The 25,482-nt window shown below is 48.1% G+C and overlaps 1 protein-coding gene across 1 annotated transcript in view; it reads right to left on the bottom strand.

Moving 5' to 3' along the window:
- Positions 1-25,482, bottom strand: part of SEC63 (SEC63 homolog, protein translocation regulator) — a 1,285,673-nt gene that overhangs the window by 824,763 nt on the left and 435,428 nt on the right. The window contains exon 11 of the mRNA XM_069606555.1: positions 13,825-13,917. Within this exon, the coding sequence (XP_069462656.1) occupies positions 13,825-13,917 (93 nt within the window). The remainder of the gene's footprint in view (positions 1-13,824; positions 13,918-25,482) is intronic.

Here is a 25,482-nt window from a genome sequence, read left to right as displayed (position 1 = left end):
GACCTTATCTCCGAGCATAAGGACTGGATGGCTGACAAAATGGCCGAGGTGTCCTGCGGCACCGGAAACAACGGGAGCGAGGGCTCTTGAGGAGCCTCGTCTCCGTCACCGTCGCCCTCGCCCTCGTCGGGATCCCTCCCGATGGGCTGGGCCTCCTCCACGACTTGGATGAGCTCCTCTTCAGAGGTCGTGTCCGTATCCACGATGGCCACCAACCCTTCCCCCACCCTTTCCAACGAGACTTCGTGGGGGTCTTCTCGATGGGCCTGAAAGACGACTCCCTCCGAGGTGGCAGGGAGACTGGTACCTGAGGGCACCTCCACTGGTGTAGCCTCCACAGGCTGAGCCAGGGCCGCGGCGACATCCTCAATCGAGGTCTTAGCAGGATGAATTAAGGCCAACGTCACCTTCTGTACGCCTGGGGCCTTCACCTTTGGGGGAGGGTCCGAGCCTCGCACCCCCTCTGCCGGAATCTTCGAGATCGACCGGGGCCTCTCCAGAAGCTTCGCCGGGTTCTCGGACTTCCTCTTACCCGAACCAGAGCGTTGGCTCGTGGTCGATGGCGCCGGGGAGGATGCGCCCTGCCTGGCAGCCAAGGAGCCCGACCATTGGGTGCTCCCGGTGCCCGCGGACTCGCGGTGCTTAGCCTTTTGTTGGGCCCCCGTCGCCGGAGCACCCTCACAGGACTTAGAAGACCGCTCGGACTTCTTTTTCTTCTTCTCGCCTGGCGGGCTCTTACCTTCCAGCCAGTTGGCGAGACGTAGGTGGCGATCCTTCATGGTCCGCTCCGACATGCTCCCACAAAACGCGCAGTCCTTTTCCTTGTGCGTCTTGTCCTCATGGAGACAGTAGAGGCTTAACAAATGCTCGTCCTCCTTGAAAACATTCTGAAGCTGGCATCCAGGGCAGGTCCTGAACAGCTTCCCGGGCGTCGAGCTCCCTTTCTCCTGGGCCATGTCCGGGGTAGGCCTCGGAACTTCTGGAATCCTCCAAAAGTGTAACTCAACGAAATCTTCACCCTTGAGGGGCGTAGAAACTCCGAAACGGATCCCCGTTGATCGGAAGTAGAAACAGTGGAGCTTGAGGCTCTATTTAACCGAAAAAATGAGAAAATCTCCTGAAAAAAGCGCGAAAACGCAGCAAAGGTTCGAGAGCTAAGCTCGAGGACTCCCAACACTTGAACGTGCGGTAAAAATCTGAGGCTGGCTGCCAGGGGCGGGGCTTAGGGAGAGGGCAGTCATTGGCTGGGGGCAGTATGACCCAGAGACCAGTGATTGGTTACTACTGAGAAAGACAGATCAGAAACAAAACCGATACCGATTTTTTCTATACCGAGGATTCCCGGCCTGAGGGGGAATATTCATGAGCATGTGAATCCATGCCAGACCCCATGCTGGAGAACCACGAGGCAGCCAAGGGGGGGGGGGGGGGGGGGGGGGGACTGAGTTAGGGAAAGTGTGTGGATTGACAAAGAAAAGGAGGGGAGATAACATACAATTCACAATTCCTACGTACACCTTATCACCAGTCTGTATCCCTGATCCTGAACACCACCTACTACAGACTCACAAGAACTCCTGAATATGCATACAAACGTAATTGCTTAACATAGTACATCAGCTTTGACATGAACACATTGAAGCAGTAAGCGGTGTGACACAAACAAGGGAACTGCTCCCATAAGAGATCGACATGAACACATGGCCCAAAGGGCAGGCAAGCAACATAACGTAAAGCGCAGCCAAATGAGGACAGAACTCTACTCTGCATTCAGAGAATGGTACCCATGGTCCGGGCTAGTTGCAGTCATTTAGGTACTCCGAGCATGAAAACGTGAAGTCCATGGTAATAATATATATATCTGAATACAATCACACTTAAGGAAAAGGTCTATTGCCAATCATAGACCCAAGAATGAGCGTAGCGTCCATGTACTACATCACTCCAACACTTCCCAACAAGGAATGGAATTTGACACCCTCGTGGAATAAACATGTAACAGAAAACAGCAGCACTTATCTTGTTGTCCGGGTGCCTCGTGAGCGCAACCGGACTTCCAGTAGTAGCGCCTTCAACCTCCGTGAACGAGACGTCCACTGCCGAGGAAACCACCAGTGCAGGAATCGTAACCCCAAGTAGCAAGGGTTCAGCGTGTTCGGTTACAAACCATGTCTCCACTCGAACTGCTACCGCGGACCGCAGCATGACTCCAAGCAAAATGACGATCTCTCCTGCATCCTTCCTCTGAGAGCGAAACGCTGTGACCGCCCGTGCTGTATAATCAACAATTATCAGCGCCCGTGCACGGGAGGCCAGCGGTTTAGTAAACGCCCTAATTACCTGCAGCTGGCTAGTGGCGGGAGTCTGGAACAACTACATTCGCCCCCAAAGCCTACTGGGTACTGTAGTTTTATACTAATTTCCTCAGACCTAGCTGTCTGGGCTTGCCCCAGTTCGTATTTCTGACACAAAAGGTGCAGTATTGTTTCGGGGAGTCCCCGTTTTGTAACGACATTCTGTATCAAAAAGGGTTGAAACTGGTTTGGGACAGGAGTCTCTGGAGATTTTTGAATGCCCTGTACGATCCCTGTCGGTTTTGTAATAAACGACAGTTGTAACTTGCCCTTGGCGGAGTCCTCCGCTGTTCTGGGCGAAGGGTTGTTGGGCCATTGGGGGCTGAACGGGTGAGCTCATAGTAACCCCCAGACCTCACAAACACTGACATTTTAGTCATAGTGACACTCGGCTAGTTTTGGCTGGTGGCAGTGGACGCGTTCTACCAACTATTTTGTACCGCAGGATATGTCCATAGTGCACAATGGGGGCACCCCAGTACCAACGGGGGGGGGGTGGGTGTAGAGGTGTGTATGTGTGTATGTGTGTATGTGTGTATGTGTGTATGTGTGTATGTGTGTATGTGTGTATGTGTGTATGTGTGTATGTGTGTATGTGTGTGTGTGTGTATGTGTGTGTGTGTGTGTGTGTGTGTGTGTGTGTGTGTGTGTGTGTGTGTGTGTGTGTGTGTGTGTGTGTGTGTGTGTGTGTGTGTGTGTGTGTGTGTGTGTGTGTGTGTGTGTGTGTGTGTGTGTGTGTGTGTGTGTGTGTGTGTGTGTGTGTGTGTGTGTGTGTGTGTGTGTGTGTGTGTGTGTGTGTGTGTGTGTGTGTGTGTGTGTGTGTGTGTGTGTGTGTGTGTGTGTGTGTGTGTGTGTGTGTGTGTGTGTGTGTGTGTGTGTGTGTGTGTGTGTGTGTGTAAAGTAGAGGAGGAGTCTTCCAACCCCCTATCCTTTGTCTGGCAGACTGCCTGAATAGGTCCAGCTCCCACAGGGGGTCTGACTGGCCTGATTGGACAGCCAAACACCCCTTTCTTTAAAATGCTGAAAGAGACTGCAGAGGAGTGTGTGTTGGAATTGTATTAAAGGTGAGGCTTCTGTAATGGAAAGCAAGTCGACTACTGGAAACAGAAGTAACCGAAGAGGACCAGACACGCCTGCAGACCCTTTGCAAGACTTAAGTCACCACCTCTGTCCTGACCCCATTTTCCATGTGACAGAGGATCTCTGAAGAGGACGACTCCTTCCCTTTGGATGGTGGGAACAGCCAATCCTAAGACGAACTTTGAAACAAGCCATCTCCCGAGGTCCTAGGAGCTTCCAGCACTGTGGAACCCCAATACCAAGAGACCTGCTGCCCATTTCGAGTGCATCGTTGTGGAAAGGCTGAATCCATCCAAATCTTTGCTGACCCCGTAAGGACACTGCACAGATCCAATCCAACCCACCCCCCAGAATCCCTCACCAGAGTGTGGGAATGCAGGAAGTGAATAAGATTGACCGGGCAATCCGTGTCCTTTGGTAGTGCTGCAGAATGGGAGCCAAAACTGCAGAGTGAACCAAGAAGTTGCTGAAAGTCGTGCTACAGGTCCTCCCTTGAGACTGCTGCTGGGAGATCCCGTCCATTGTCCTGCCTTCAGTGATGAGACCAACGAATCCGGTTGTCGGGTCTAGCGTTGCAACATCGCGGAGCATCCAGGACAAACATTTTCTTCTAACTTAAGGTACTGTGGGGGGGGGGGAAAGGTATTGCTTACCTGATTCCAAGAGGTCGCTCCTGAGCATTGTGTGCATGTAGAGGTGTCCAGGGCAACCCTCTCTTACCGCCGACCCAAGCCGCTGCTTGCGTCTCCTTCTCGAGTCTGTTTTTAGGTCTCCTTTGTTAGTAGTTAACTTGCTGCTTCAATAACTTTAGACACTGGAAGAAATCCACAGAAACTCCATTTATTTTTTGCCTGATTGTCAAGACTTCAAGCCTTCTATGACCTGCTTGCGTTGGTTATGGTTGCATTTTTGGACTTAACACTTTCTAGGTGGCAAAACTGTCTCTAAAACCTCAAACTAAGCTCAGGCTACACTAACCATTACCCTCCATTTAAGTGACTTTACTATATGTGTTTGCAGAGTAAATGTACTACCGTATAAACCGTTGAAAGCTGCATGCGTGCACAAGAACCGATAATACAATAAGATTGTCTTTTCCCTTTCTAACGTTGCTACAAGTGTAACTACGAGCAAAAAAAAGTGAAAATGCCCTTTGAAGTGTATTTTCAAGTATTCCTAAATGTTCTACCGTAAACGTCTAAAGTATTTAAAGTGATTCTGGTGTAAATATAAACTTTTTATACAATTATATGTGCAAGTGCTTCTTTGTTGTGTGTCTAGCTTAGATTCAGTGTACTTACCTATAGCTCACAGCTTCCGCTTAAGATACGCCTGACTGCGCTGCCACTCTTTAGGAAAACTCCCCTAACAGTAATGACAATGCATTACTTACCGTAAAAGCATTTCTGATGGTTGTATCTGCTTAGAGTCACGTGCTGTGCATAGGTCCGACATCCAGTGGTCACTGCGGAGTATTGCATTTTGTTTTTCGTAGTCGAAAAGGGGACGTCGACAAGGCGTGTCTGTAACACTATCCCTATAGTGACGTGCGTTGTACCCACAATCCCTCACGCGTCGAGGTCCCTCTGTTTGTATTTTTTCTGCCCTGAGGGAGCCTTCTATACATGAGCAAGTACAGAAAAGAGAGAAAGTAGTAAGACGTCTTATGTTCCTTCCATCCGAGCGGGGAGGAAGGGTGGGCGCATGTGAATCTAAGCAGATACAACCATCAGAAATGCTTTTACGGTAAGTAATGCATTGTCTTCTGATGTTTGTTAATCTGCTTAGAATCACATGCTGTGCATAGACTAGCGAGCAGTTGGCGGTGGGTTATGAGAAGGAACAGTAGAGAAAAGATGTCTTAATACTGCCTGTCCCACCTTGGAGTCAGATCTAGAGTGTGCATCTAGACAGTAGTGTTTTGTAAAGGTGTGCACAGAACTCCAGGTAGCCGCTTTGCAGATGGACTCAAGGGGAACATTTGCAATTAACGCTATGGAAGCCCCAGTGCCTCGAGTAGAATGTGCTCTTGGCTTGAAGGGTAGTTCTCTCTTAGCAAGAGAGAAACAGAGAGTGATGCATTGAACAATCCAGCTAGATATAGTGGACTTTGAGACTGCATCTCCTTCTCTTCCTGCTGCCACCGAGACAAAGAACTGATTAGTCTTTCTCAGTGGCCTGGTTCTTTCCATGTAGAACATGACAGCTCTGCGTACATCTAGTGTATGCAGACTTTTTTCTCCCAAGCTGGAAGGGTTTTGAAAGAACGTTGGTAGTTCTATTGACTGGTTTACATGGAATTTCGAGATGAATTTTGGTGCAAACCTTGGGCGTGTGCGTAGAACCTCCTTATCCTTGTGAAAGTTACGAAGGGGTCTAGAACAGAAAGAGCCTGTAGTTCACTTACTCTCCTAATGTAGGTGATCGCTATTAGGAAAGCAGTCTTAAGAGTGAAGTCTTTAAGAGTTGCCTTGTTCATGGGTTCAAATGGCGAGCCCATGAGTCTAGAAAGTGCCACATTTAAGTCCCATCCGGGAGCTGGGTTAGCTATCGGAGGGTGTATTCTCTTTACCCCCTCCATGAAGGCCTTGATAACTGGCATCTTCCACCACGACACTTTAAGTTGGGAAGTGGTGTATGCAGAAAGTGCCGCCAGGTGGACTTTAATGGAATTGAACACTAGACCTGAATCCAGTAAATGGGTCAAGTACAGAACAATGTGTGTGGGAGAGAAGTCAACCGGGTTGATGCTCTTACCTCTACACTAGATGACAAATCTTTTCCACTTGCTAGAATAGCAGTGGCGAGTATTAGGTTTTCTGGCTTCCCTGAGGATGTCCATACATCTCTGCGGGAGTTGTAGATGTCCAAATTCTAAGATCTCAGGAGCCAGGCTGCTAAGTTCATGGTCTGAGGGCATGGATGCAGTGTCCTGCCCTTGTCCTGTGACAGCATGTTGTACGGGCAGGGAAGTTTCACTGGGGGAGATAGGGACATCTCCATCAAGTGAGCGAACCATGGCAGCCGGGCCCACATTGGGGCCACTAGTATCATGGTAACTTGCTGCTGGTGCATCTTGTGCACCACTTTGTTGAGAAGGGGAGTCGGGGGAAAGGCGTAAACAAATTTCCCCGACCATTGAATCGACAGACAGTTCCCCTTGGACTGGTTCTGGGGGTACCTGGAGGCGTAACTTTGGCATTGTGAGTTCTCCAGAGTTGCGAACAGGTCTATTTCCAGGAATCCCCATTGCGTGAAGACGTCTAAGACGATGTCTTCGTGCAATCGCCATTCGTACTCTTCGGACAGGGGGAAGTCTCTGCTGAGTTCGTCTGCTAGCAGATTGAGTTCCCCTGGTACGTGTTGTGATAGTAGGAACATGTGTTTGAGAGCCCACTTCCATATATTCTGGGACAGCTTGGACAGTCCTGGAGAGTGGGTGCCCCCCTGCTTGTTGATGTAGTACATGGCTGTGGTGCTGTCTGTAAGGACCATCACTGTCTTCCCTTGTAGGTGTTCCTGGAAGGCTTTTGGTGCTTTGAACACCGCCAGTAGCTCCAGTAGGTTTATGTGCTTGGATGCTACGTTCGGAGTCCATACTCTGAGCAGTCTGATGGGATAGGTAAGCCCCCCATCCTGTGAGGGATGCGTCCGTGGTTAGAGTGGCCTCCACTGCTGTTGTGGCAAAGGGTTTCCCCATTATCAGGTTTTCCTTTGTCCACCACCGTAGCGAGAGAACCAAGGCTTGCGAGACCACCACTAGATCGTCCCATTGTCCGCTGGCCTGACACCACTGGCTGTTGAGCAACTCTTGCAATGGGCGCATGCGCAGGCACGCATCAGGTACCAAATAACTACACAACGCCATCATTCCTAGCAATCGCATCGCTTTGCGCACCGTCACCTCTCGACCCGCCACATATTGGGGGATCTGAAACAGCATGTTTTGGACCCTCTCGTTGGAGGGGAAGACGAGGCCGTCCTTTGTTCGAATTAGAGCCCCTAGGAATTGTTTCACTTGGCTGGGGTCTAAGCTGGACTTCTTCTCGTTGATGGAGAAGCCCAGTTGGAACAAAAGGTCTACAGTCTTTTGGGTGTTTGAGAAGCATGTCTCGTAAGAATCCCCTGTTATGAGCCAGTCGTCGAGGTAAGGGTATACTGGGATGGATAACCTGCACAGGTGGGCCGCTGCCACTGCCAGTACTTTCGTGAATACCCTTGGTGCAGATGCTATGCCGAAGGGTAGCACTCTGAACTGGTAGGGTTTGCCCTCTATCATGAACCTAAGGTATTTTCTGTGCGCTGGCAACATTAAAATATGAAAGTATGCATCTTTCATGTCCAGTGTTGTCATGTAATCTCCCTGTGATAGCAGTGGGATCACTTCCTGTAAGGTCACCATACGAAACTTTTGGGGTTTGACAAACTTGTTCGCTGGGCGCAGATCTAATACAGGGCGCATGGTTAAATCCTTTTTGGGTACAAGGAAGTACACTGAATAAATACCTTCCATTACCTGAGATAGAGGCACAACCTCTATGGCTCCTTTTTCCAGCAGTTGGTCCACTTCTTGGAGGAGGATGGCGAGATGTTCTGGTGTCATGCGGCATCCCCTCGGGGGTCTGTATGTTGGGGAACTGTTGAACTCTATACAGTAGCCGCGGGCTACGGTGGAAAGTACCCAGCGGTCTGATGTTATTACCTCCCATGCTGGAAGAAAGGATGTTAACCAGCCCCCGACCGGCGTTGCATGGGAGGGGACGCGAATCTTCGCGTCACTTGGTGGTGTTGTTGGCTTGGGAGCCTCTGGGGGTGGAACCCCGGCCTCTTCCCTTGCCACGGCGTTGACCCCTCTGATTGTACTGGCCGCTATTACCCTGGTAGTTGCTGGCAGAGTACTGTTGTTGGTTTTGTTGCTGGCGTTGTCTACGAAAAAAGCGCTTATTACCAAATCCCCGCCTGTTAGGGGGGTTTTGAAATTTGCTCTAAGGTCTTTATAGTATCAAATTCTTTCTTCGCGTTCTCCAGCGCGTAATCCACTGCTCTCCCAAAGAGGTTGGACTCCTCTATGGGTTTATTAATAAGGGACGCTTGTGTTTCTGCCTTAAATCCGGAATTGCGAAGCCAGACGTGACGCTTCAGTAAAATTCCGTGTACCAAAGTGCAGCCAGCAGTCTCTGCTGCATCGAGGGTATTCTTGACAATGCTTTGATTGACCAGAGAGCCCTCGTTAACTGTAGCCAGTAAACGAGTCTTTAGGGGTTCGGGAACTTCTTCGATGTCCTGTTTGAGCTTAGCCCATTGAGCATCGGCGTAGCTTGCCAATAGGGTATTATTATTGGCGATTCTGGTAGAGAATGCTGCAGAGGTGGTGATTCTCTTGGCTAGGGCATACAGCTTCTTCCCCTCTTTATCTGGGGGTGCCTTGCTAGTAGATAGTGGGAATCCTGCTCTTTTCCTGGTGTTGGTCACGACGAGGGAGTCCGGGATTGAGTGACCCTTAATATATAATGGGTCTGATTGAGAGGGAGAGAACAGTTTCTCAATCCTTGGATTGACCCCTCTCACCAGTGCAGGAGTGGAAAGAGAAGGTGTAATACGTCTCTTAGCTGAGGCGAGGATGGGTATAATATGGCTAGTGGGGGGTTTTTCTTTGATAATCCTCTCCACAAAATCGGTGTCTGGGGTGACCTCCCCAGTTTCGATTTCCAAATGTGCTGCTGCCTTCTTCAGCAGTGCATTTAAGGTGGGTTGATCGACAGGCGAAGGGTTCCTGACTGGTGTAGTTTCAGTAGACCTGATGACTATACTGCTACTGCCTGTGTCAGTCGACCTAGCCAGGGATTTGGGTCGCCCTCGCCTGCGTCTTCCTGGAATCCCTCCTCACATAGGTTAGTTTCCTCGTGAAAACCTTCCTCTTCTTTTTGGTCCTCAACATAGGTGAACTCATCTTCCTCCTGGAAGAAGGTATCTTCTTCAGTGGGATTATAAGAGTATATGTCCTCCTCTATGGGGTTATAAAACTTCTGGTATTTAGCCCTTGGACTCTCCAGGGGTGCCTCCCTTGGTCTCTTGGGTGCCCTGTCTTCTGGGATGGACATGACCCTGTCTAGTTTGTCCATACAGGTCTGGAACCTTTCAAAGGTCCACTGAGGTCGGCCAGGACGGTCTGGGAAAGAAAAAGGAGTTTCTTCCTCCTGTAATTGTTTGGTTCTGTCCCATAACGTAGAAGAAAGAGAGCCTTCGCCTTCTGAGTAGCCTTCTTGCTGGCTAGGGCCTTCTGTCGGCATCGGGAAATGGCCTGATCTGTTTTCCGGCGCTTTCGGCATATCTTTGGCCTTGTGCGCGGTTTTCGGCGTTTCACTCACCATATGTCTCTGGCCGTCCTTAGATGCTATGCGCGCGAGGCTTTCGGCGATCATTCTCTCTTCTGAGGGATCGGTCGCCGTCGCGCTATGTAACGTCGAGCCTTTGCTCGTCGAGTCCTTGCCCGTCGAGTCCTTGTTGGCAACGTGAGCGCTCTTGCGATGCGTGTCGCCGGAGGTTTTGGTGTTAACGCCCTTATTTTTAGAGTGCCCAGTCGCCTGTCGCGGAAGCGGTGGCGGGGAGGGCTGATGACCCTTACGGTCGGCGGAAGACGCCGGTGGGCCCGGCGTCCCCGTTGGCGCTATGGCTGCCTTCGTCTTCGACAAATGTGTGCCGGGGGTATGTGCTTTGGCGTTTTTCCGGGTGCGTCCTTGTCGCCGGGGTGTTCATCCCCATAAGCTGGGCGTGAGCCGGGCTTGTCGGGGCCGGGGACGGACGACGAGCGTGAACGCTCCTTTGAGAGGTCTACAGCCTCCGTTACGGGGGCCGTGTAGTCACTGTCCTTGTCACACTCGGCGGCAGCGGGCGAGGAGTCAGGCCTAGACATGGCGTAGGCCGCCCACCTTTTGACCCAGCGGTCTTTTAGAGTTTTGGGCTTTAGTAATTTACAGGCCGCACAGCCGTCCTCCTGGTGATCGAGGGGCAAGCAACAGTTGCACCGTTTGTGCTTATCCTTCCAGGTATATTTACCCTTGCAAAGCGGGCAAAACCTAAATAGCGTCCTCTCCATAGCTGAGGGTAATAAGTGTGACTACGACCTCGAAAAAGAGGGAGGGGAAAGAGAAAGGCATTCTTAAAGAGAAGAAAGAAAGACCACAAAACCCCACTCTCCCTACTGTGTATGGCCGGCGAGGCTAGGCCACGTGTTCGGCAGCACCGAAGGATCCCCTCCGCTCGTCCTTCCATCGAAGAGCTTGCTCCGCGGAGAAACGGCTCTGCGTCGAGGGAGGGGTCTACGTTATTGACATTACTAACTAACGACCAAAGGTCGAAGAAATGATTTGGCAATGTCTCTCGAGGAGCTCTGCATAAAGGCGACCAGTAGCTGGGCGGAAAAAAACAATCTGAGGGACCTCGACGCGTGAGGGATTGTGGATTACAACGCACGTCACTATAGGGATAGTGTTACAGACACGCCTTGTCAATGTCCCCTTTTCGACTACGAAAAACAAAATGCAATACTCCGCAGTGACCACTGGATGTCGGACCTATGCACAGCATGTGATTCTAAGCAGATTAACAAACATCAGAAATACAATTACAGTTGCCTTTCAGCTCAGTGTAACACAGACTAAGATTAGCAAAATCTATTTACAATAATTTAGGATTGCACCAGGCAGACCAAAGTCAGCTACACCTACAGAACACTTTAAGAATGGCACAGGGCTATTCTAGTCAGGTAAAACCTAACAATGTAATATGCTATTACAGTTGCTTTTTAGATCAGTGGAACACAGACTGGGGTAAGCAACAACTAACTTATTTAAGGTTGGCAGACAGCTAACTCCAGGTAAGTAAAACCTACATACTTTTAAAGGAGCTACCAGCAACCTAATGACCTAAGGCAGACTTCTTCTAGACAAGGTACCAGCAAGTCAGGAGATGCAAGACCCAATTGGGGCACTTATACAATTCCATCCTAACAGGAATAGTAAAGTGAACCCAACAGCATTACCTTTGGGGACGAGGTACAACCATTTCACAGGTGAGCAAAATAACCTTAGATATACTTTTCAGAATGGCACAACACACATTCAAGACAAGTAACATTTGTGGTTGCAGTTACCAACTTACTCTTTCACAAGTAAGTACTTTTAAACACTTGTTATTCTTTTCAAGACATAATCCTTTACTTATACAGTCCTTCCCTAGTCTATTGCATACGTTTACTAAGAGGCAGAAGAGGGACCCTAGTGGTCTAGGAGCCAGCTGTAGGCAGGGTGAGATAGGGTTCTGTTGCAGGCAAAAGTCAGAGCACCTGTGGAAGACTTAAAAAGTAGGTATTTCACTTTCAAGTTAGTTAGGGTCCAGGGACCTCTGAGAACACAGCCTAGGAGGATTCCAGCAGTGGGCCTGGGTGAACTGGATCAGAGGACTCCCAATCACAAGAAAACCCCAGCTTTACAGACCTCACAAGGACTTAAGGAAAGTAAATTCCCCAGCCAACACAGTACCTTAGCACGGAAGAAGAGTTGTAGCAAGAAGACTTTAGGATCTGCAGCCAAAAACCAGGCCAAAAACCAGGTCGCTGAATTCCTCATCATAAAGACTGAAGACAGGACACTGGCAGGGCTTATGCAGAAGGGATCAACGGGGAAGGCTCCAGGCAACAATTCTTCACAGCTGGATGCAGCTCTGTGGTTTTGGCACCGTTTTAAGGAGCCAGAAGACGGATTATCACTGATTGGATTTGCGTCACTAATCTGGTCCAGCACTCTAGTGAGGGTACTTCAAGGACTGGAATCATGTCTCTGGAGGTCAAGCAGGATGCTACCAAAGTTACAGCTCGATTCAGAATTTGGAAGACCATGCACTGCACAAGGGCAGGAAGTCCCATGGTATTGGGGTATTGGAGCCCCGCAAAGTCGTAGCACGATATGGGATGACTCAAAAGTAAGGTCTTCTTGAGTCTAGTGGATCTCACCACGCTCTGGGTCAGGGTTGTCATTTCCGGAGTCCCCAGATTGCTTGGAAGGAAGGGTAACAGTGGGCTCCAGTTGCACAGCAGGCTCTCCAGTGGCTGGAAATCATCTCCGCCACGAATTCTTCATCTTCCTCTTCGGATTCAGGTCCTGTGGTCACCTACCTCTTCAGCTCCCAGGATCAGACTTTTATGCAGGAACCCAGCCAATCAAACAACCGTGCTACATTCAAACTTTGGGGGTTGGCAGTCCTTTCAGGACAGTCAGCCTCCCAGTTTGAATTGGATTCTCGCCGGCAGGCTGGAAGACAAAGGACAGCAGAGTTTTGGACTCCTCCCTTGCTTCCTGCTTTCACAGACACTCTGGAGCATGGGCGGGCTTGACCAAGGTCCCCCGCTGAAGACAGAAATCACACAAAGGACTTCACGCCCTAGAGGTCAGAGGAAGATCCAAGAACCGCAAAAATGTCAAGAAAAGAAGATGGGCATTTTGGTAAAATGAGCACCCATGGGTGCCTTTACCAGGGCCGTGGAAACAGCCTGCGGTAAAGGTGCACCAAATTAGGAAAAAGGTTCACTGCCACCTGCCATTGAAGGTAGGCTTGTCCCTGTACCAGACTAGTTACAATGTATCCTCCTTTCTCATTCCAACTATCTCCCCAGCACTCCACATAAGGTGGGGTGTGCTGGTCTCACCTAAATAAGGTTTAGAGAGGATAACATATCCTTTCTATCTTTGGGAACTGTAGTTCTCATAAGGTTAGCCAGAGAAAGTAAAAGGGGAGCCCAAAGGGCAATCCTGTAACAATAAAAAGGTATTTGCCAAAAATAGTTAAAGTGAATCAAATTAAAAGGACATGGAGAGTCTTAACAAAAACCCATAAAAAGAGTAAAAGGATCTGTGAGTGCGGACAAAGGTTCCCGCCACTGAGGTATAGTGAAAAATAATCCACCAGTAAAGCAAAAAGTTCTGTGGTGCTCACAAGGTAGATTTAGCACTATGGTTAAGATCGTACCCAACATCGAGGTAGAAAACAAGAAAGTTTTACATTTGTGCTAAATGTAGTATTAAACAAAATAAAAGATGGAAGCACTACAGTTGACAAATAAATTCAGCTTCTAAGAACGGATATAAATTAAAACACAATAAAACGTGTCAATGACTGGTCAAAAAGTAGCCACAATGTTAATTTTGGGAGTTTAAAGCCTGAAAGCTACTCGCATGTAGAGTTTTGGCAAAGGCTGCATTATGCTTCCTATTTTAAAAAGTGAACATATAATAGTATCAAAACAATTGCAGAACACAAAAGACATTGATAATAGTGCAAGGCCATATAATCCAGTCGGGCTGTCGAACTACACATCAAACAGACAGCATCATACCTTCTCGACTGCGAGCCATTATGATCAGCTGGCAAATTACATTGACCATTTCTTGAAGCAATGCAGGACATTTTTTTAAAATGAACTGTTGATCTGTAACAGAAAACCACATTACGTCAGAGGTGAAAGCCTTTTAATTAAGACAAACGTTTTTGCAACACTGTGTACAAGAGAGAATCCTTATATCTTGAGACACACACTACGTGATCACAATACAAACTGTTAATCACAAACATCACTACAGATGGTTTAAATTGCCTTTTTCTCAGATCACTGCTGAATACCTTAAATACCTGGCAACTACTCATCTTTCATACATCCTAATGTATGGATTGGCTTAGGTTCCAACTGAGTTCAGGCATTTATGCATGTTGATCCTGTGATGGATCCTGGAAAGTCAGCCTGACTGGTACCAGAGAAAAGGGATCGAAACCAGATCTGCAATGGACTGCGCGCTCTCCTGCCCAACAGAGATGAAGCACTCAAAAACGGACCCATCGACCTTATGGGCATGGTGGAAAAACAGAAAATGAACTGAAAGGGAGAAGAGACACAAGCCCTGCCCAAACTTGGGTTGGTTGGGTGGGAGGCCAGGTTGGGCCTCACCAGCACAGGAAGAAAGCCATCAAGAACACAAGCAGCCTGAGCAAATGGCTGCCACCCAAAAATAGGAGACCACAAAGGGGGTCTTAGGGAGTTACAAAAAGGTCCACCAATAGTAACACTTGTGAAGACTCACACTTGGGACACAGAGCTCCAACTCTTAGTATAGGCCTGAACCGCACAAGTTTTGTTGGTAACAATGGCTGAGCGGCCAGGCTCATTTTAGGAGGGAGAAAGGGCTGTAGGCAGTACAAAGAACAGAGTATACATATATGCCAAAGAAGCACTGACACACAAAAGGTTATATAAAAGAACAAGTTACTTACCAACTGTAACGTTCTTTCGACTGGATGTTCCTCCCACGTATTCCTCATCTTGTGATAATTCGTTATCTCCAGCTTCGCTGCTTCGGAATTTATTTATTTTTTCTCGGCATAGGGCGCTGTGCTAGAGGTCGTGGCGTCGATTGTCCCTCGACATACTCCGTACTCTGTCGACGTCACCGATGGTATAAATAGCTTGAGCCGCGCCCGTTGCTTCAGCTCTGTTTTTCCGATGAATGAATATATATATATATGATACATTACTCACCGTAATCGTATTTCTGATGCTTGTATCTGCTTAGATTCACATGCTGTGCATAGGCCGACATCTAGTGGAAGCTGCGGAGTATTACAGTTTGTTTTTCGAAACTCGAAAATGGGCGTCGACACAGGCGTGCCAGTAATACTATCCCTAGTGTGACGTCCACTGTACCCAAGATCCCTCACGCGTCTAGGATCCTCAGATTGTATTTTTTTTCATGACATGAGGAAGCATGAGGAGTAGCGCGAGTACTGATAATCCAAGCAGATAGACAGAAAGGTAAGACTACCAGCAATCATGCGCCTTCTCTCGGAGGGGAGGAAGGGTGGGTCGCATGTGAATCTAAGCAGATACAAGCATCAGAAATACGATTACGGTGAGTAATGTATCCCTTCTGAGGCTTGTGGAATCTGCTTAGATCACATGCTGTGCATAGATTAGCGAGCAGTACCAGAAGAAGGAGGTGGGATGTGAGAAGAGTCATGAGCAAACAGGTGTCTCAGAACCGCTTGTCCCACTTGTGTATCTGTCTTGGAATGAGTGTCAATGCAGTAATGCTGAGTAAAAGTGTGAATAGAGCTCCAAGTAGCTGCTTTGCAAATGGTGTCGAGGGGAACATTTGCAATGAAAGCCAGAGTGGCCCCAATGCCTCTAGTAGAGTGGGCTCTTGGCGTAAAAGGCAGAGTTTTTTCAGAAAGAGAGTAACACAGCTGTATACAGTTGATAATCCACTTCGAGATAGCGCCTTTAGAGACGCGATCTCCCTCTCTGCCTGTAGCTACGGAGACAAACAGTTGATCTGTTTTCCTTAGCGGTCTGGTTTTGTTTACATAGTAGAGGACCGCCCTACGCACATCTAGGGTGTGTAGTTTCACCTCAGCCGAGCTTTGCGGGTTCTGGAAGAAAGCCGGAAGCTCGATGGACTGGTTTACATGGAATTTAGATATAAATTTAGGTGACAACCTAGGGTGTGTGCGTAAAACCAGTTTGTCTTTGTGGATAGTAAAGAAAGGATCCTGCACTGACAGAGCCTGAATTTCACTGACCCTTCTTATAGAGGTAATGGCTACTAAGAAGGCCGTTTTAGAAGTCAGGTGTTTGAGACTACTTTTATGCATGGGTTCGAAAGGGGGGCCCATGAGCTTAGCTAGCACCACATTGAGGTCCCATCCTGGCGGTGGGTTCGAAATAGGAGGGTGAAGTCTCTTTACTCCTTCCATGAAGGCTTTAACTACTGGTACTTTCCACCACGATACCTTGTTATGGGATGTGGTGTAAGCCGAGAGGGCTGCCAGGTGTACTTTCAGAGAGTTAAAAACCAAACCTGCGTCCAGCAGGTGGAGCATGTATGTTACAACGTTGGAAGGAGTGCAATCAACTGGGTTGATTTGTTTATTCTGGCACCAAATAACGAATCTCTTCCACTTGTCAAAGTAACAGTGCCTTGTGTTTGGTTTCCTGGATACTTTTAGGATGTCCATACACCTCTGTGGTAAATTGAGATGCCCAAACTCTGACTTCAGGAGCCATGCTGCCAGGTTCATTGAGTTGGGTTCCTGGTGCACGGTTTGATCTTGTTGCTGGGACAGTAGGTTGTACCAGGCTGGGAGTTTGATGGGCTCGCACACCGCCATCCTGCGTAGGTGTGGAAACCATGGTTGTCTCGCCCACATGGGAGCAACTAGGATGAGCGTCATCGATTCCTTGTTCATCTTGTACACCACCTTCCTAATGAGGAGTTGGTGGAAAAGCGTACACAAACATCCCTGACCAGTTCATCCACAGGGCGTTCCCTTGGGAGTCTGGCTGGGGGAACCTGGATGCAAATCCTGGGCATTGTTTGTTTTCGCTTGTGGCGAATAGGTCTATAGTGGGGAAACCCCACTGAGAGAAGAGATCCTCTACGATATCTCTGTGAAGGACCCATTCGTGTTCTTCTGGGAGGGAGTCTCTGCTTAGGGCATCCGCTAGGGAATTGAGCTCCCCTGGAACATGTTGTGATGACAGGAAGATGTTCCGTCTGAGTGCCCATATCCAGATTTTCTGGGCAAGCTTGGACAGATTTGGCGAACGAGTCCCTCCTTGTTTGTTCAGATAGAACATGGCTGTCGTGCTGTCCGTCCGGATCTGCACCGACAAGTTTAGCAGATGGGGCTCGAACGCCCGAAGCGCTCGGAATACTGCCAGAAGCTCCAGCAGGTTGATGTGGTTCTTGGCTACTGAGTGAGACCAGAGACCCTGAGCTGTGTGGTGGAGATGGTGAGCTCCCCACCCAGTCAGGCATGCATCTGTAGTCACCACTGCTTGTACTTCGGGATCGTAAAAGGGTTTTCCCCTTGCGAGATTCTCTCTTGTCCACCAGTGTAAGCTCTGTACGAGTGTTGGCGAAACGACCACTAGATCGTCCCACTGACCACTTGCCTGAGACCACTGTTTCGCCAACCATTCCTGCATGGGACGCATGCGCAGACGCGCGTGGGGGACCAGGTAAATGCATGACGCCATCATGCCCAGTAACCGCATTGCTTTGCGTACCGTTATTTGTTGACCTGACTGATAATGTGGAATCTGGAGTAGTATATTCTGAATTCTCTCTTCCGAAGGGAAGGTCAACCCTTTCTGAGTATCTAGGATTGCTCCTAGGAACTGTTTTGAGGTGCTTGGCACCAGACTGGACTTCTTCTCGTTGATAGAGAAGCCTAATTCGTGGAGGAGGTCGATAGTCCTCTGAATGTTTGACCTGCAAATTCCTGGGGTTTCCCCCGTTATGAGCCAGTCGTCCAGATAAGGGTACACTGGGATTGCCTCCCTGCGTAGGTGTGCAGCTGCCACTGCCAGTACCTTGGTGAATACCCTTGGTGCTGAAGCTATCCCGAAGGGCAGTACCTTGAATTGGTAGTGGCGATTGTCTACCTTGAAGCGCAAGTATTTTCTGTGGGCTGGGAGCATGGAAATATGAAAATAAGCATCTTTCATATCCAAGGTTGCCATGTACTCCCCCTTTTTTAGGAGGGGGATTACCTCTTGTAGCGTGGTCATACGGAATTCTTGGGGCTTGACATACTTGTTGGCAGGCCGTAAATCCAATACTGGGCGCATTGTCAAATCTTTCTTTGGCACAAGGAAGTAAGTTGAATAGATACCCTTGTTTACCTGGTGTCCTGGGACGAGTTCTATCGCGTCCTTTTCTAGCAGAATGGCGATCTCCTAGAGAAGGATCTTCTGATGTTCTAAGGAGTGTATTCTTTGTCGTGGAGGGTGGTTCCGGGGACGCTGCAGTAATTCTATACAATATCCTGTGGACACTGTTGACAGCACCCATCTGTCTGAGGTGATCCCTTCCCAAGCCTGGGTGAAGTTGGAAATGCGTCCCCCTACTGGGGTTGCGTGAGAAGGGACCCTGAACTGAGCGTCACTGCTTTGGTGGAGGCGTGCCCCCTCCCTTGTTGGGGCTGCCTCTGCCTCTTCCACGACCTCTCTTGTTACCCCTGCCGTAACTTTGGGTAGACTGCTGGTTGTTGTTCCATTGTGTACCCTGTCCTTGGGCATAGTTGCCTCTTTGTGAATTTTGGCCGCGTGGGCGACGAAAATTACTGTTCCCCCTCTGGTTAGGGGGTTTGTTGGTAAGCTGGCCAAGGGATTTGAGAGTCTCGTACTCGTCCTTGGCATTCTTAAGTGCGTCTTCGACCGCTTTCCCAAACAATAGATCGGGTTCCACCGGCTTGTCTATTAATGAAGCCTGGGTTTCTGTTTTGAACCCAGACTGCCGTAACCACGCATGTCTCTTGATAACAGTACCTTCTGCTATCTATCTTCCTGCGTTGTCCGCGGCGTCGAAAGTTGCTTTTAATATGCAACCAGACACGGCTCTCCCTTCTGCCGAGATCCGAGCCAACTGGCCCTTTAACGGTTCAGGAGCAGAGGCTATGAGCGCCGCAACCTCTTCCCATTGATGGCAGTTGTAACTTGCCAACAGGGTGGTGGAGTTTGCGATCCTTGCTTGGTAGGCGGACGTTGAGGCTACCTTCCTGCCAAACCCGTAAGTCTTTTGCTCTCCTTGTCGGGAGGAGCTTCTGACGACGATAAGGGTGTCCCAGCCCTCTTCCGAGTGTTGGTAACCACTAGGGAGTCTGGTTTAAGATGTCCTCTTATATAAAGAGGGTCAGACTGGGCTGCCCGAAAAAGTTTTTCGACTCTGGGGTTGACGGCTCTGGTGAGGTTAGGATTCACCAGGGATGGATCGATTCTACGTTGGATGGATTTAAGGATAGGGATGGTCTGAGCGACCGGCCTCCTCTCTCCCACCAACTCTTCTGCGAAGTCCCTTTCCTCCTGTACACCGTGGGTGTCGATGTGAAAATGTTCTGCTGCGCGAGCGAGAACTTCATTAAGGAGGGGCTGGTTATCAACTGGCGAGTCGGTAACTGGGGCTTCGCTCTCTACCGGGGAATCTACTCTGTAAATTTCCTGCTCATCTTCTACCTCCTCCAGGTCCTCATCATCCGCATAGTATTCAGTCCCGGTTTGTTCCTCCATAACTGTAAACTCCTGGTCTCCTTCAGGGAAAGGCTGTACTTGGTATCTGGGGTGTGGAGTAGAGTATGGAGTAGAGTAAGGCTGCACCTCGAAGGGTTCAGGTCTTTCGAACCGGGCCTTTTTACTTAGGGGGATAGGATCAGAGGAGCCTGAGGGTGTGGCCCCTTGAGGGTCATACGAAAGGAAATGTTCTGGGTTTTTGTCATAAAAATCAGCTAAGGAAGACATCCTAGACATGACCCTGTCTATGTCTTCACTGGACCATTCTTTGGAACAGGGTATGACTTTAGTAGGCAACTTAGAGGACTTATCAAGGGTACCCTTGCTGGATGTTGATGTCCCAGTAGATTTATGTGTGTCTGTCTGCTTAGGGTGGAAGGATGGTCTTACAGGAGTGGAAGGCTGTGCTTTCCGCTGTTTCCCCCCCTCCCCGTGCGTGGAAAAATGTTTTCCCTGCCCCTTGGAGGCCCCAGAGACTTTCGACGCCTGGCGTCGAGGGTCGGGAGAGGTATCTTGTTTCGAGCGTGGGGCCTCGCTGGTGTTAACTGCGGCCTCGGTCTCCTGGAGCGCGGCCTGGGGGTGGAAGTCGTCTTCGTCTTCCGACGATCGAACTTCCGTTAATCTAGGGAGAGAGGCACTCTTGGCAAGAGTGGATGATTGCCTTGCGTCATGAGGCGATCTCGATCGAGAGCGCCCAGAGGACACCGAGTCGGACCGTTCTATCTGTGCCTCTTTCCGAGAAGTCGACGTCGTCAAGGTTCGGTTGGGCTTAGTGTGTTTAGTGTGTGTAGGGTGTGTAGCGCCTGCGTCGCCGGGGGTCTTCCCCATAGCCGCCCTGCCGGACAACCTTCCGAGGTCGGGGACCTGCGCTCGGCAGTCTTTCGACGCCGTAATGCCCTCGCCGTCCGAAAGTACGGCGTCGCTGCCATCGCTGAAGGCGCCCTCCGCTGCCATGGCCGCCTGCCTGGCGTGGTGGGCCCAACGCTTTGTCGAACGGTCCTTAAGTGTCTTAGGCTTAAACCTACTACAACGCTCTGCAGTTCGCTTCGGGGTGGTCCCTCGGCAAGCAGAGATTGCACGTGGCGTGCCTGTCGACCCAAGGGTATTTGCGTTTGCACTTGGGGCAGAATTGGAAAGGGGTACCCTCCATACGCACCTTGAGGCAGCGGGCTGGTAAGTGTAGGAAATATATAAGGTGTACCTATATACCAAGAGTGAAGAGTATGTACCACCCCCCACTCTCCCTACTTGCAGGGCCGAGGCCAGCGGCCTACTAGGCCCGGGCCGAGGCCAGCGGCCTTCCGAGGCCCAGATCCGTCGTGCAGCAGCCGACGGTCGATGTCTTCTCCAGCCGTCGTCGAGTGTCGAGGGTCGACGTTGGGGTGGGGAAGGATGTCAATAAATAATTTTAAACTTCAATAATTAGCAAAAGTATGGCTAAGGCCAGGGGACTCCGCAAGATGCTTCCGACCAGTATGGCGGAAAAAAACAATCTGAGGATCCTAGACGCGTGAGGGATCTTGGGTACAGTGGACGTCACACTAGGGATAGTATTACTGGCACGCCTGTGTCGACGCCCATTTTCGAGTTTCGAAAAACAAACTGTAATACTCCGCAGCTTCCACTAGATGTCGGCCTATGCACAGCATGTGATCTAAGCAGATTCCACAAGCCTCAGAAATATATATATATATATACATACATACATATACATACATACATACTGTACTGTGGGGTAGGATGGGAGGGTCGATGAGGAATACGTGGGAGGAACATCCAGTCGAAAGAACGTTACAGTTGGTAAGTAACTTGTTCTTCGAAATGGATTGTGTCCTCCCACATATTCCTCATCTTGTGATAGGCTCCCATAGCAGTATCAATTTTTTGGAGGCGGGAGTACTAATTTCAGTTTGTGGACAGAATGCACAACTGCCTTTGCAAATAAACCCTCGTTAGAGGAGGCAGTGTCCAAACAATAATGTTTAACAAACGTATGCATTGTTTTCCAGGTTGCAACTGCACAAATATCTGCTGCTGCTCGGACACCCCTCTTTAGAGACACAGAAGTAGCCAATCCCCTTGTAGAATGGGCACAAAGCCCACCTGGTGGTTCTTTTCCCGCTAATCTGTAGCATTCAACTATGGCTAATATGATCCAGCGGGAAATGGCCTGTTTTGTTACAGATAAGCCTAATTTATGACCAGTATAACCCACAAACAGTTGGTAATCTTGTCTCAATTTAGCCATCCTTGAGATGTAAAAACTAAGAGCCCTTTTGGGATCTAATCTGTGTAATCTCTCCTCTTCTTTGCCCAGATGAGGAGGAGGATAAAAGGTTGGTAGTACTATTTTTTGTGACAAATGGAAGTCCGAGACTACTTTTGGCAAGAACGAAGATTTAACTTTAAGGACTACTGTTACAACGCAAGTTGAGGGGTTGCAATGATGAGCCAGGAGACTAGGTTGGGTTTAGAGACTTTAGTGGGTTTGTGGTACATAAGTCACAGGTAATAAGTCACAGGCAGGATAAGTACATAAGGGAGGGAAGCATCCACCGGTCCCCCCTCTGTTCAGCTCATTTTCCAACTGAACAGGGAGAACCTTGGCACTCACACCATAACATTCTAGATGGAACACTATAATACAAGCATTCCAGGCACAGGCTCACATATACTTAGGAAACAGCTAATGAACCAGGATAGGTAAGATAACACATCTCCCCCCTTACATGACAATACAATGAAGGAAGGAAACAGAAGGAAAAGTCATAAATGGACAATAGATCTAAAAAAAAAAACTATCCTTCCATATCCCATCCAGCAAACCACTAATAGTCATATGCTATTCCCTTCCAATTCCATAATATAGCTAAAAATAGCTAATCCTCTACAAGACACTCGCCAGAACCATAATGGCCATTTATGGAACTCAGATACAGGGAACCAGCCCACAATCTAATAAACAAACCTGACCACCTACATCGTATCATTAACCCTGTTACAACATTCTCCAACATCAAAAGCTTCTTGAAAGAAACTACAGGGTTAATACCCTTTATCTGCCTAATGCATATCATTTAGAGAAACAAATTGCCTCCACATAACATCCTGCTGAGCACCAACCACATTAACGGTGACAAATAGCACCAATGTTGATACCCAACCAAATGATCAATCATTAACTAACACACACATTGACACAAAAATGTGCCAACATAAAACCAGGTCTGTAACCTAGCTACTAACCTTGAAACACCAATGCTCACCACTGAGCACATTAACATTTGAACCTATGTAAGTTCACTACCTGAACAAGAGAATGCTCGCCACAACTAAGCATATTAAACATAGGCATGCTTAAAGGTCAAGGAACTAACCTATTACTAGACAATGAGCAAACCATGCTCTCATACTGGCAAACAGACGTTCACACAACCAATCACACAGCTGACTTATTAATAACCTACACAGTTTGTTAAATAAACTAATGAACGAATTCAGCTTGAAAAATTTGGGAATATAAAACGTTTTAAGTTACACCACCATAGCGAGTCCCAAAAATCATGCTTGCAAAGTTCAGTTTTGACATATACCTGTGGAAAAATTGTTAGGTTAATAAAAACATTGTCAAGGTGAACATATCAAAGAAATGCAGTAGTTCTATGGCACTCACAATATCCACACAAAAACAACAAGACAAATTCAGCATAACAAATTTTGATAATCCGAAAATTAGGTGCGCCGCAATAAAAGTTAAAAATGTTATGCCTGCAGAGTCTTTGTAGATATGTAACTGTGGGTTAGTTACTGCAAACTACACTATACATTTTATTACCTGCCATTTCTTTTGGTTGCATTAATTCCATTCCATTACAACTTAAAACCTGCTAAAAACATTGGTGCCATAGCCATTTCCAATTAAAACTTGCCAATAACCAACATTGGCACCATAACTTTAGGTCCAATGCAATTACTAAAACACTTGCCAAACAAAACACATTGGCACCATAATAAAACACTGCTTATTGGCACACAGCCACCATATGGCTCCAAAAAATAATTCAATTGCCCACCCTTGGGTAACACTCATGCTTACAGTTTGGCACACACCAATAACTATATTCACACCAATAAAGAGACCCACAGCACATGGCCACTGTAAATCAACACTCCTGCCAACGCTATTGGCACAAAAAACAGGAAACTCCTTTCCCAGAAGCATGTTATAGAATGCCATATAACAAACCATAAAAACTACACCACAATGCCTGCAAAATGTGACCCATGTTATCATATATCACATTTCCAAAGTGATGCATTGCCTTCATTTTCATTTTCCAAACAACATTTTAGCATGTGATGGCCCTTGCATTTACAATATAAAGAAACGTTGCATGGGTACATTGCATGTTGCTTTCAACTCTTAAATATCAGCTCAATAAAATGGCAATGTCACAAAAAAAATTGCAATGTACATGAGGCAAAACATTTTGAGTTTGCACATTACACTTTCAAGAAAATCGAAAGGCAGAAACACTTTCCTGAAGATCCGATCAGACAAATGGAAATGCTAATAGAAAATAAGTGCCTGCCGCTTTCATTTTGATAGCCTTGAAATGCATCCTCCAGTCATTGCAGTACATGCAACGTTCCAGTAATGCCGAAGGTAATGAACAGTCGATTCAGCTGCGCCTTTAACTCCTACTCAGTGTTAATATGACTTGCAGCCGCTCCTTTTTACAGCATGTTCAAACGCAGCTTGTAAAAGTCTTATGAACGTGGGCGTGATGTCAAATGCCCGGCTACTTCTATGCGCATTATCGCTGGAGCCACTTGCACTGCTGGTAAGCAGAGTCTCTCTTTTGTTCCCCCGACCCCTTGCTCTGCCAATAACACGCCATTGACTTCTCATGAAGCGCAAAACTAAAAATGCGCCTATGCCTTCATATATTAAGAAGCCCTTGCTGTGGCAGATGCAGAACAAATTAAAGTGAGCAGTGCTGCCCCCCAAAATCCCTATAAATGTCCCTCACTAATCAGTCATGCAGGACATGGGGCGCGCTCACCTTGGGTCCGGGGGGTGGGTGGGGGGGCGGTGGATGCTTCTGGTTCCTCACTCCTTTTTGGTGGGCAACTTCCTTTGCACCATATTCCTTCTGGCACAGGTTTGCTTCTTTTCTGTCCCTTCTTGCTGCTTTTCAGCCCCAGGTACACCTCAATCACCAAAATCTTCGTCGCCAGTGTTACAACGCAAGTTGAGGGGTTGCAATGATGAGCCAGGAGACCAGGTTGGGTTTAGAGACTTTAGTGGGTTCGTGGTACATAAGTCACAGGTAATAAGTCACAGACAGGATAAGTACCTAAGGGAGGGAAGCATCCACCGGTCCCCCCTCTGTTCAGCTCATTTTCCAACTGAACAGGGAGAACCTTGGCACTCACACCAAAACATTCTAGATGGAACACTATAATACAAGCATTCCAGGCACAGGCTCACATATACTTAGGAAACAGCTAATGAACCAGGATAGGTAAGACATAACTACCTTATCTTTATAAAAAATAGTATATGGTTGATTGCATGAGAGAGCCTGAAGTTCGCTAACCCTGCGGGCTTGATGATAGGGCCACAAGGACAGTTTTTAGAGTCAAAAGCCTCAATGGACATGAGTGCAGAGGCTCAAAAGGTATGCAAGTCAAGAATTTTAATACTAAATTTAAGTCCCAAGTTGGTACATGAAGGTACTGGAGGGTATACATTAGTAAGCCCCTTTAAGAATTGAATTATTAACAGTATTTTGAAATATGAAACCTCTTCCGAGGAGCGCTTGAAAATGGACAGCGCAACAAGGTATCCTTTGATTGTTCCTATCTGGAGCCCCAGATTAGCTAGATGTAGTAGACAAGAGAGCACCATTGGGGTGCCACACTGAAAAG

The sequence above is a fragment of the Ambystoma mexicanum genome, chromosome 4p, assembly GCF_040938575.1.
Source record: "Ambystoma mexicanum isolate Mex_15411 chromosome 4p, UKY_AmexF1_1, whole genome shotgun sequence".
In the NCBI taxonomy this organism is placed as follows: domain Eukaryota; kingdom Metazoa; phylum Chordata; class Amphibia; order Caudata; family Ambystomatidae; genus Ambystoma; species Ambystoma mexicanum.
Note: the sequence above shows the minus strand (reverse complement) of the source record. Positions and strands in the feature narration are given on the sequence as shown.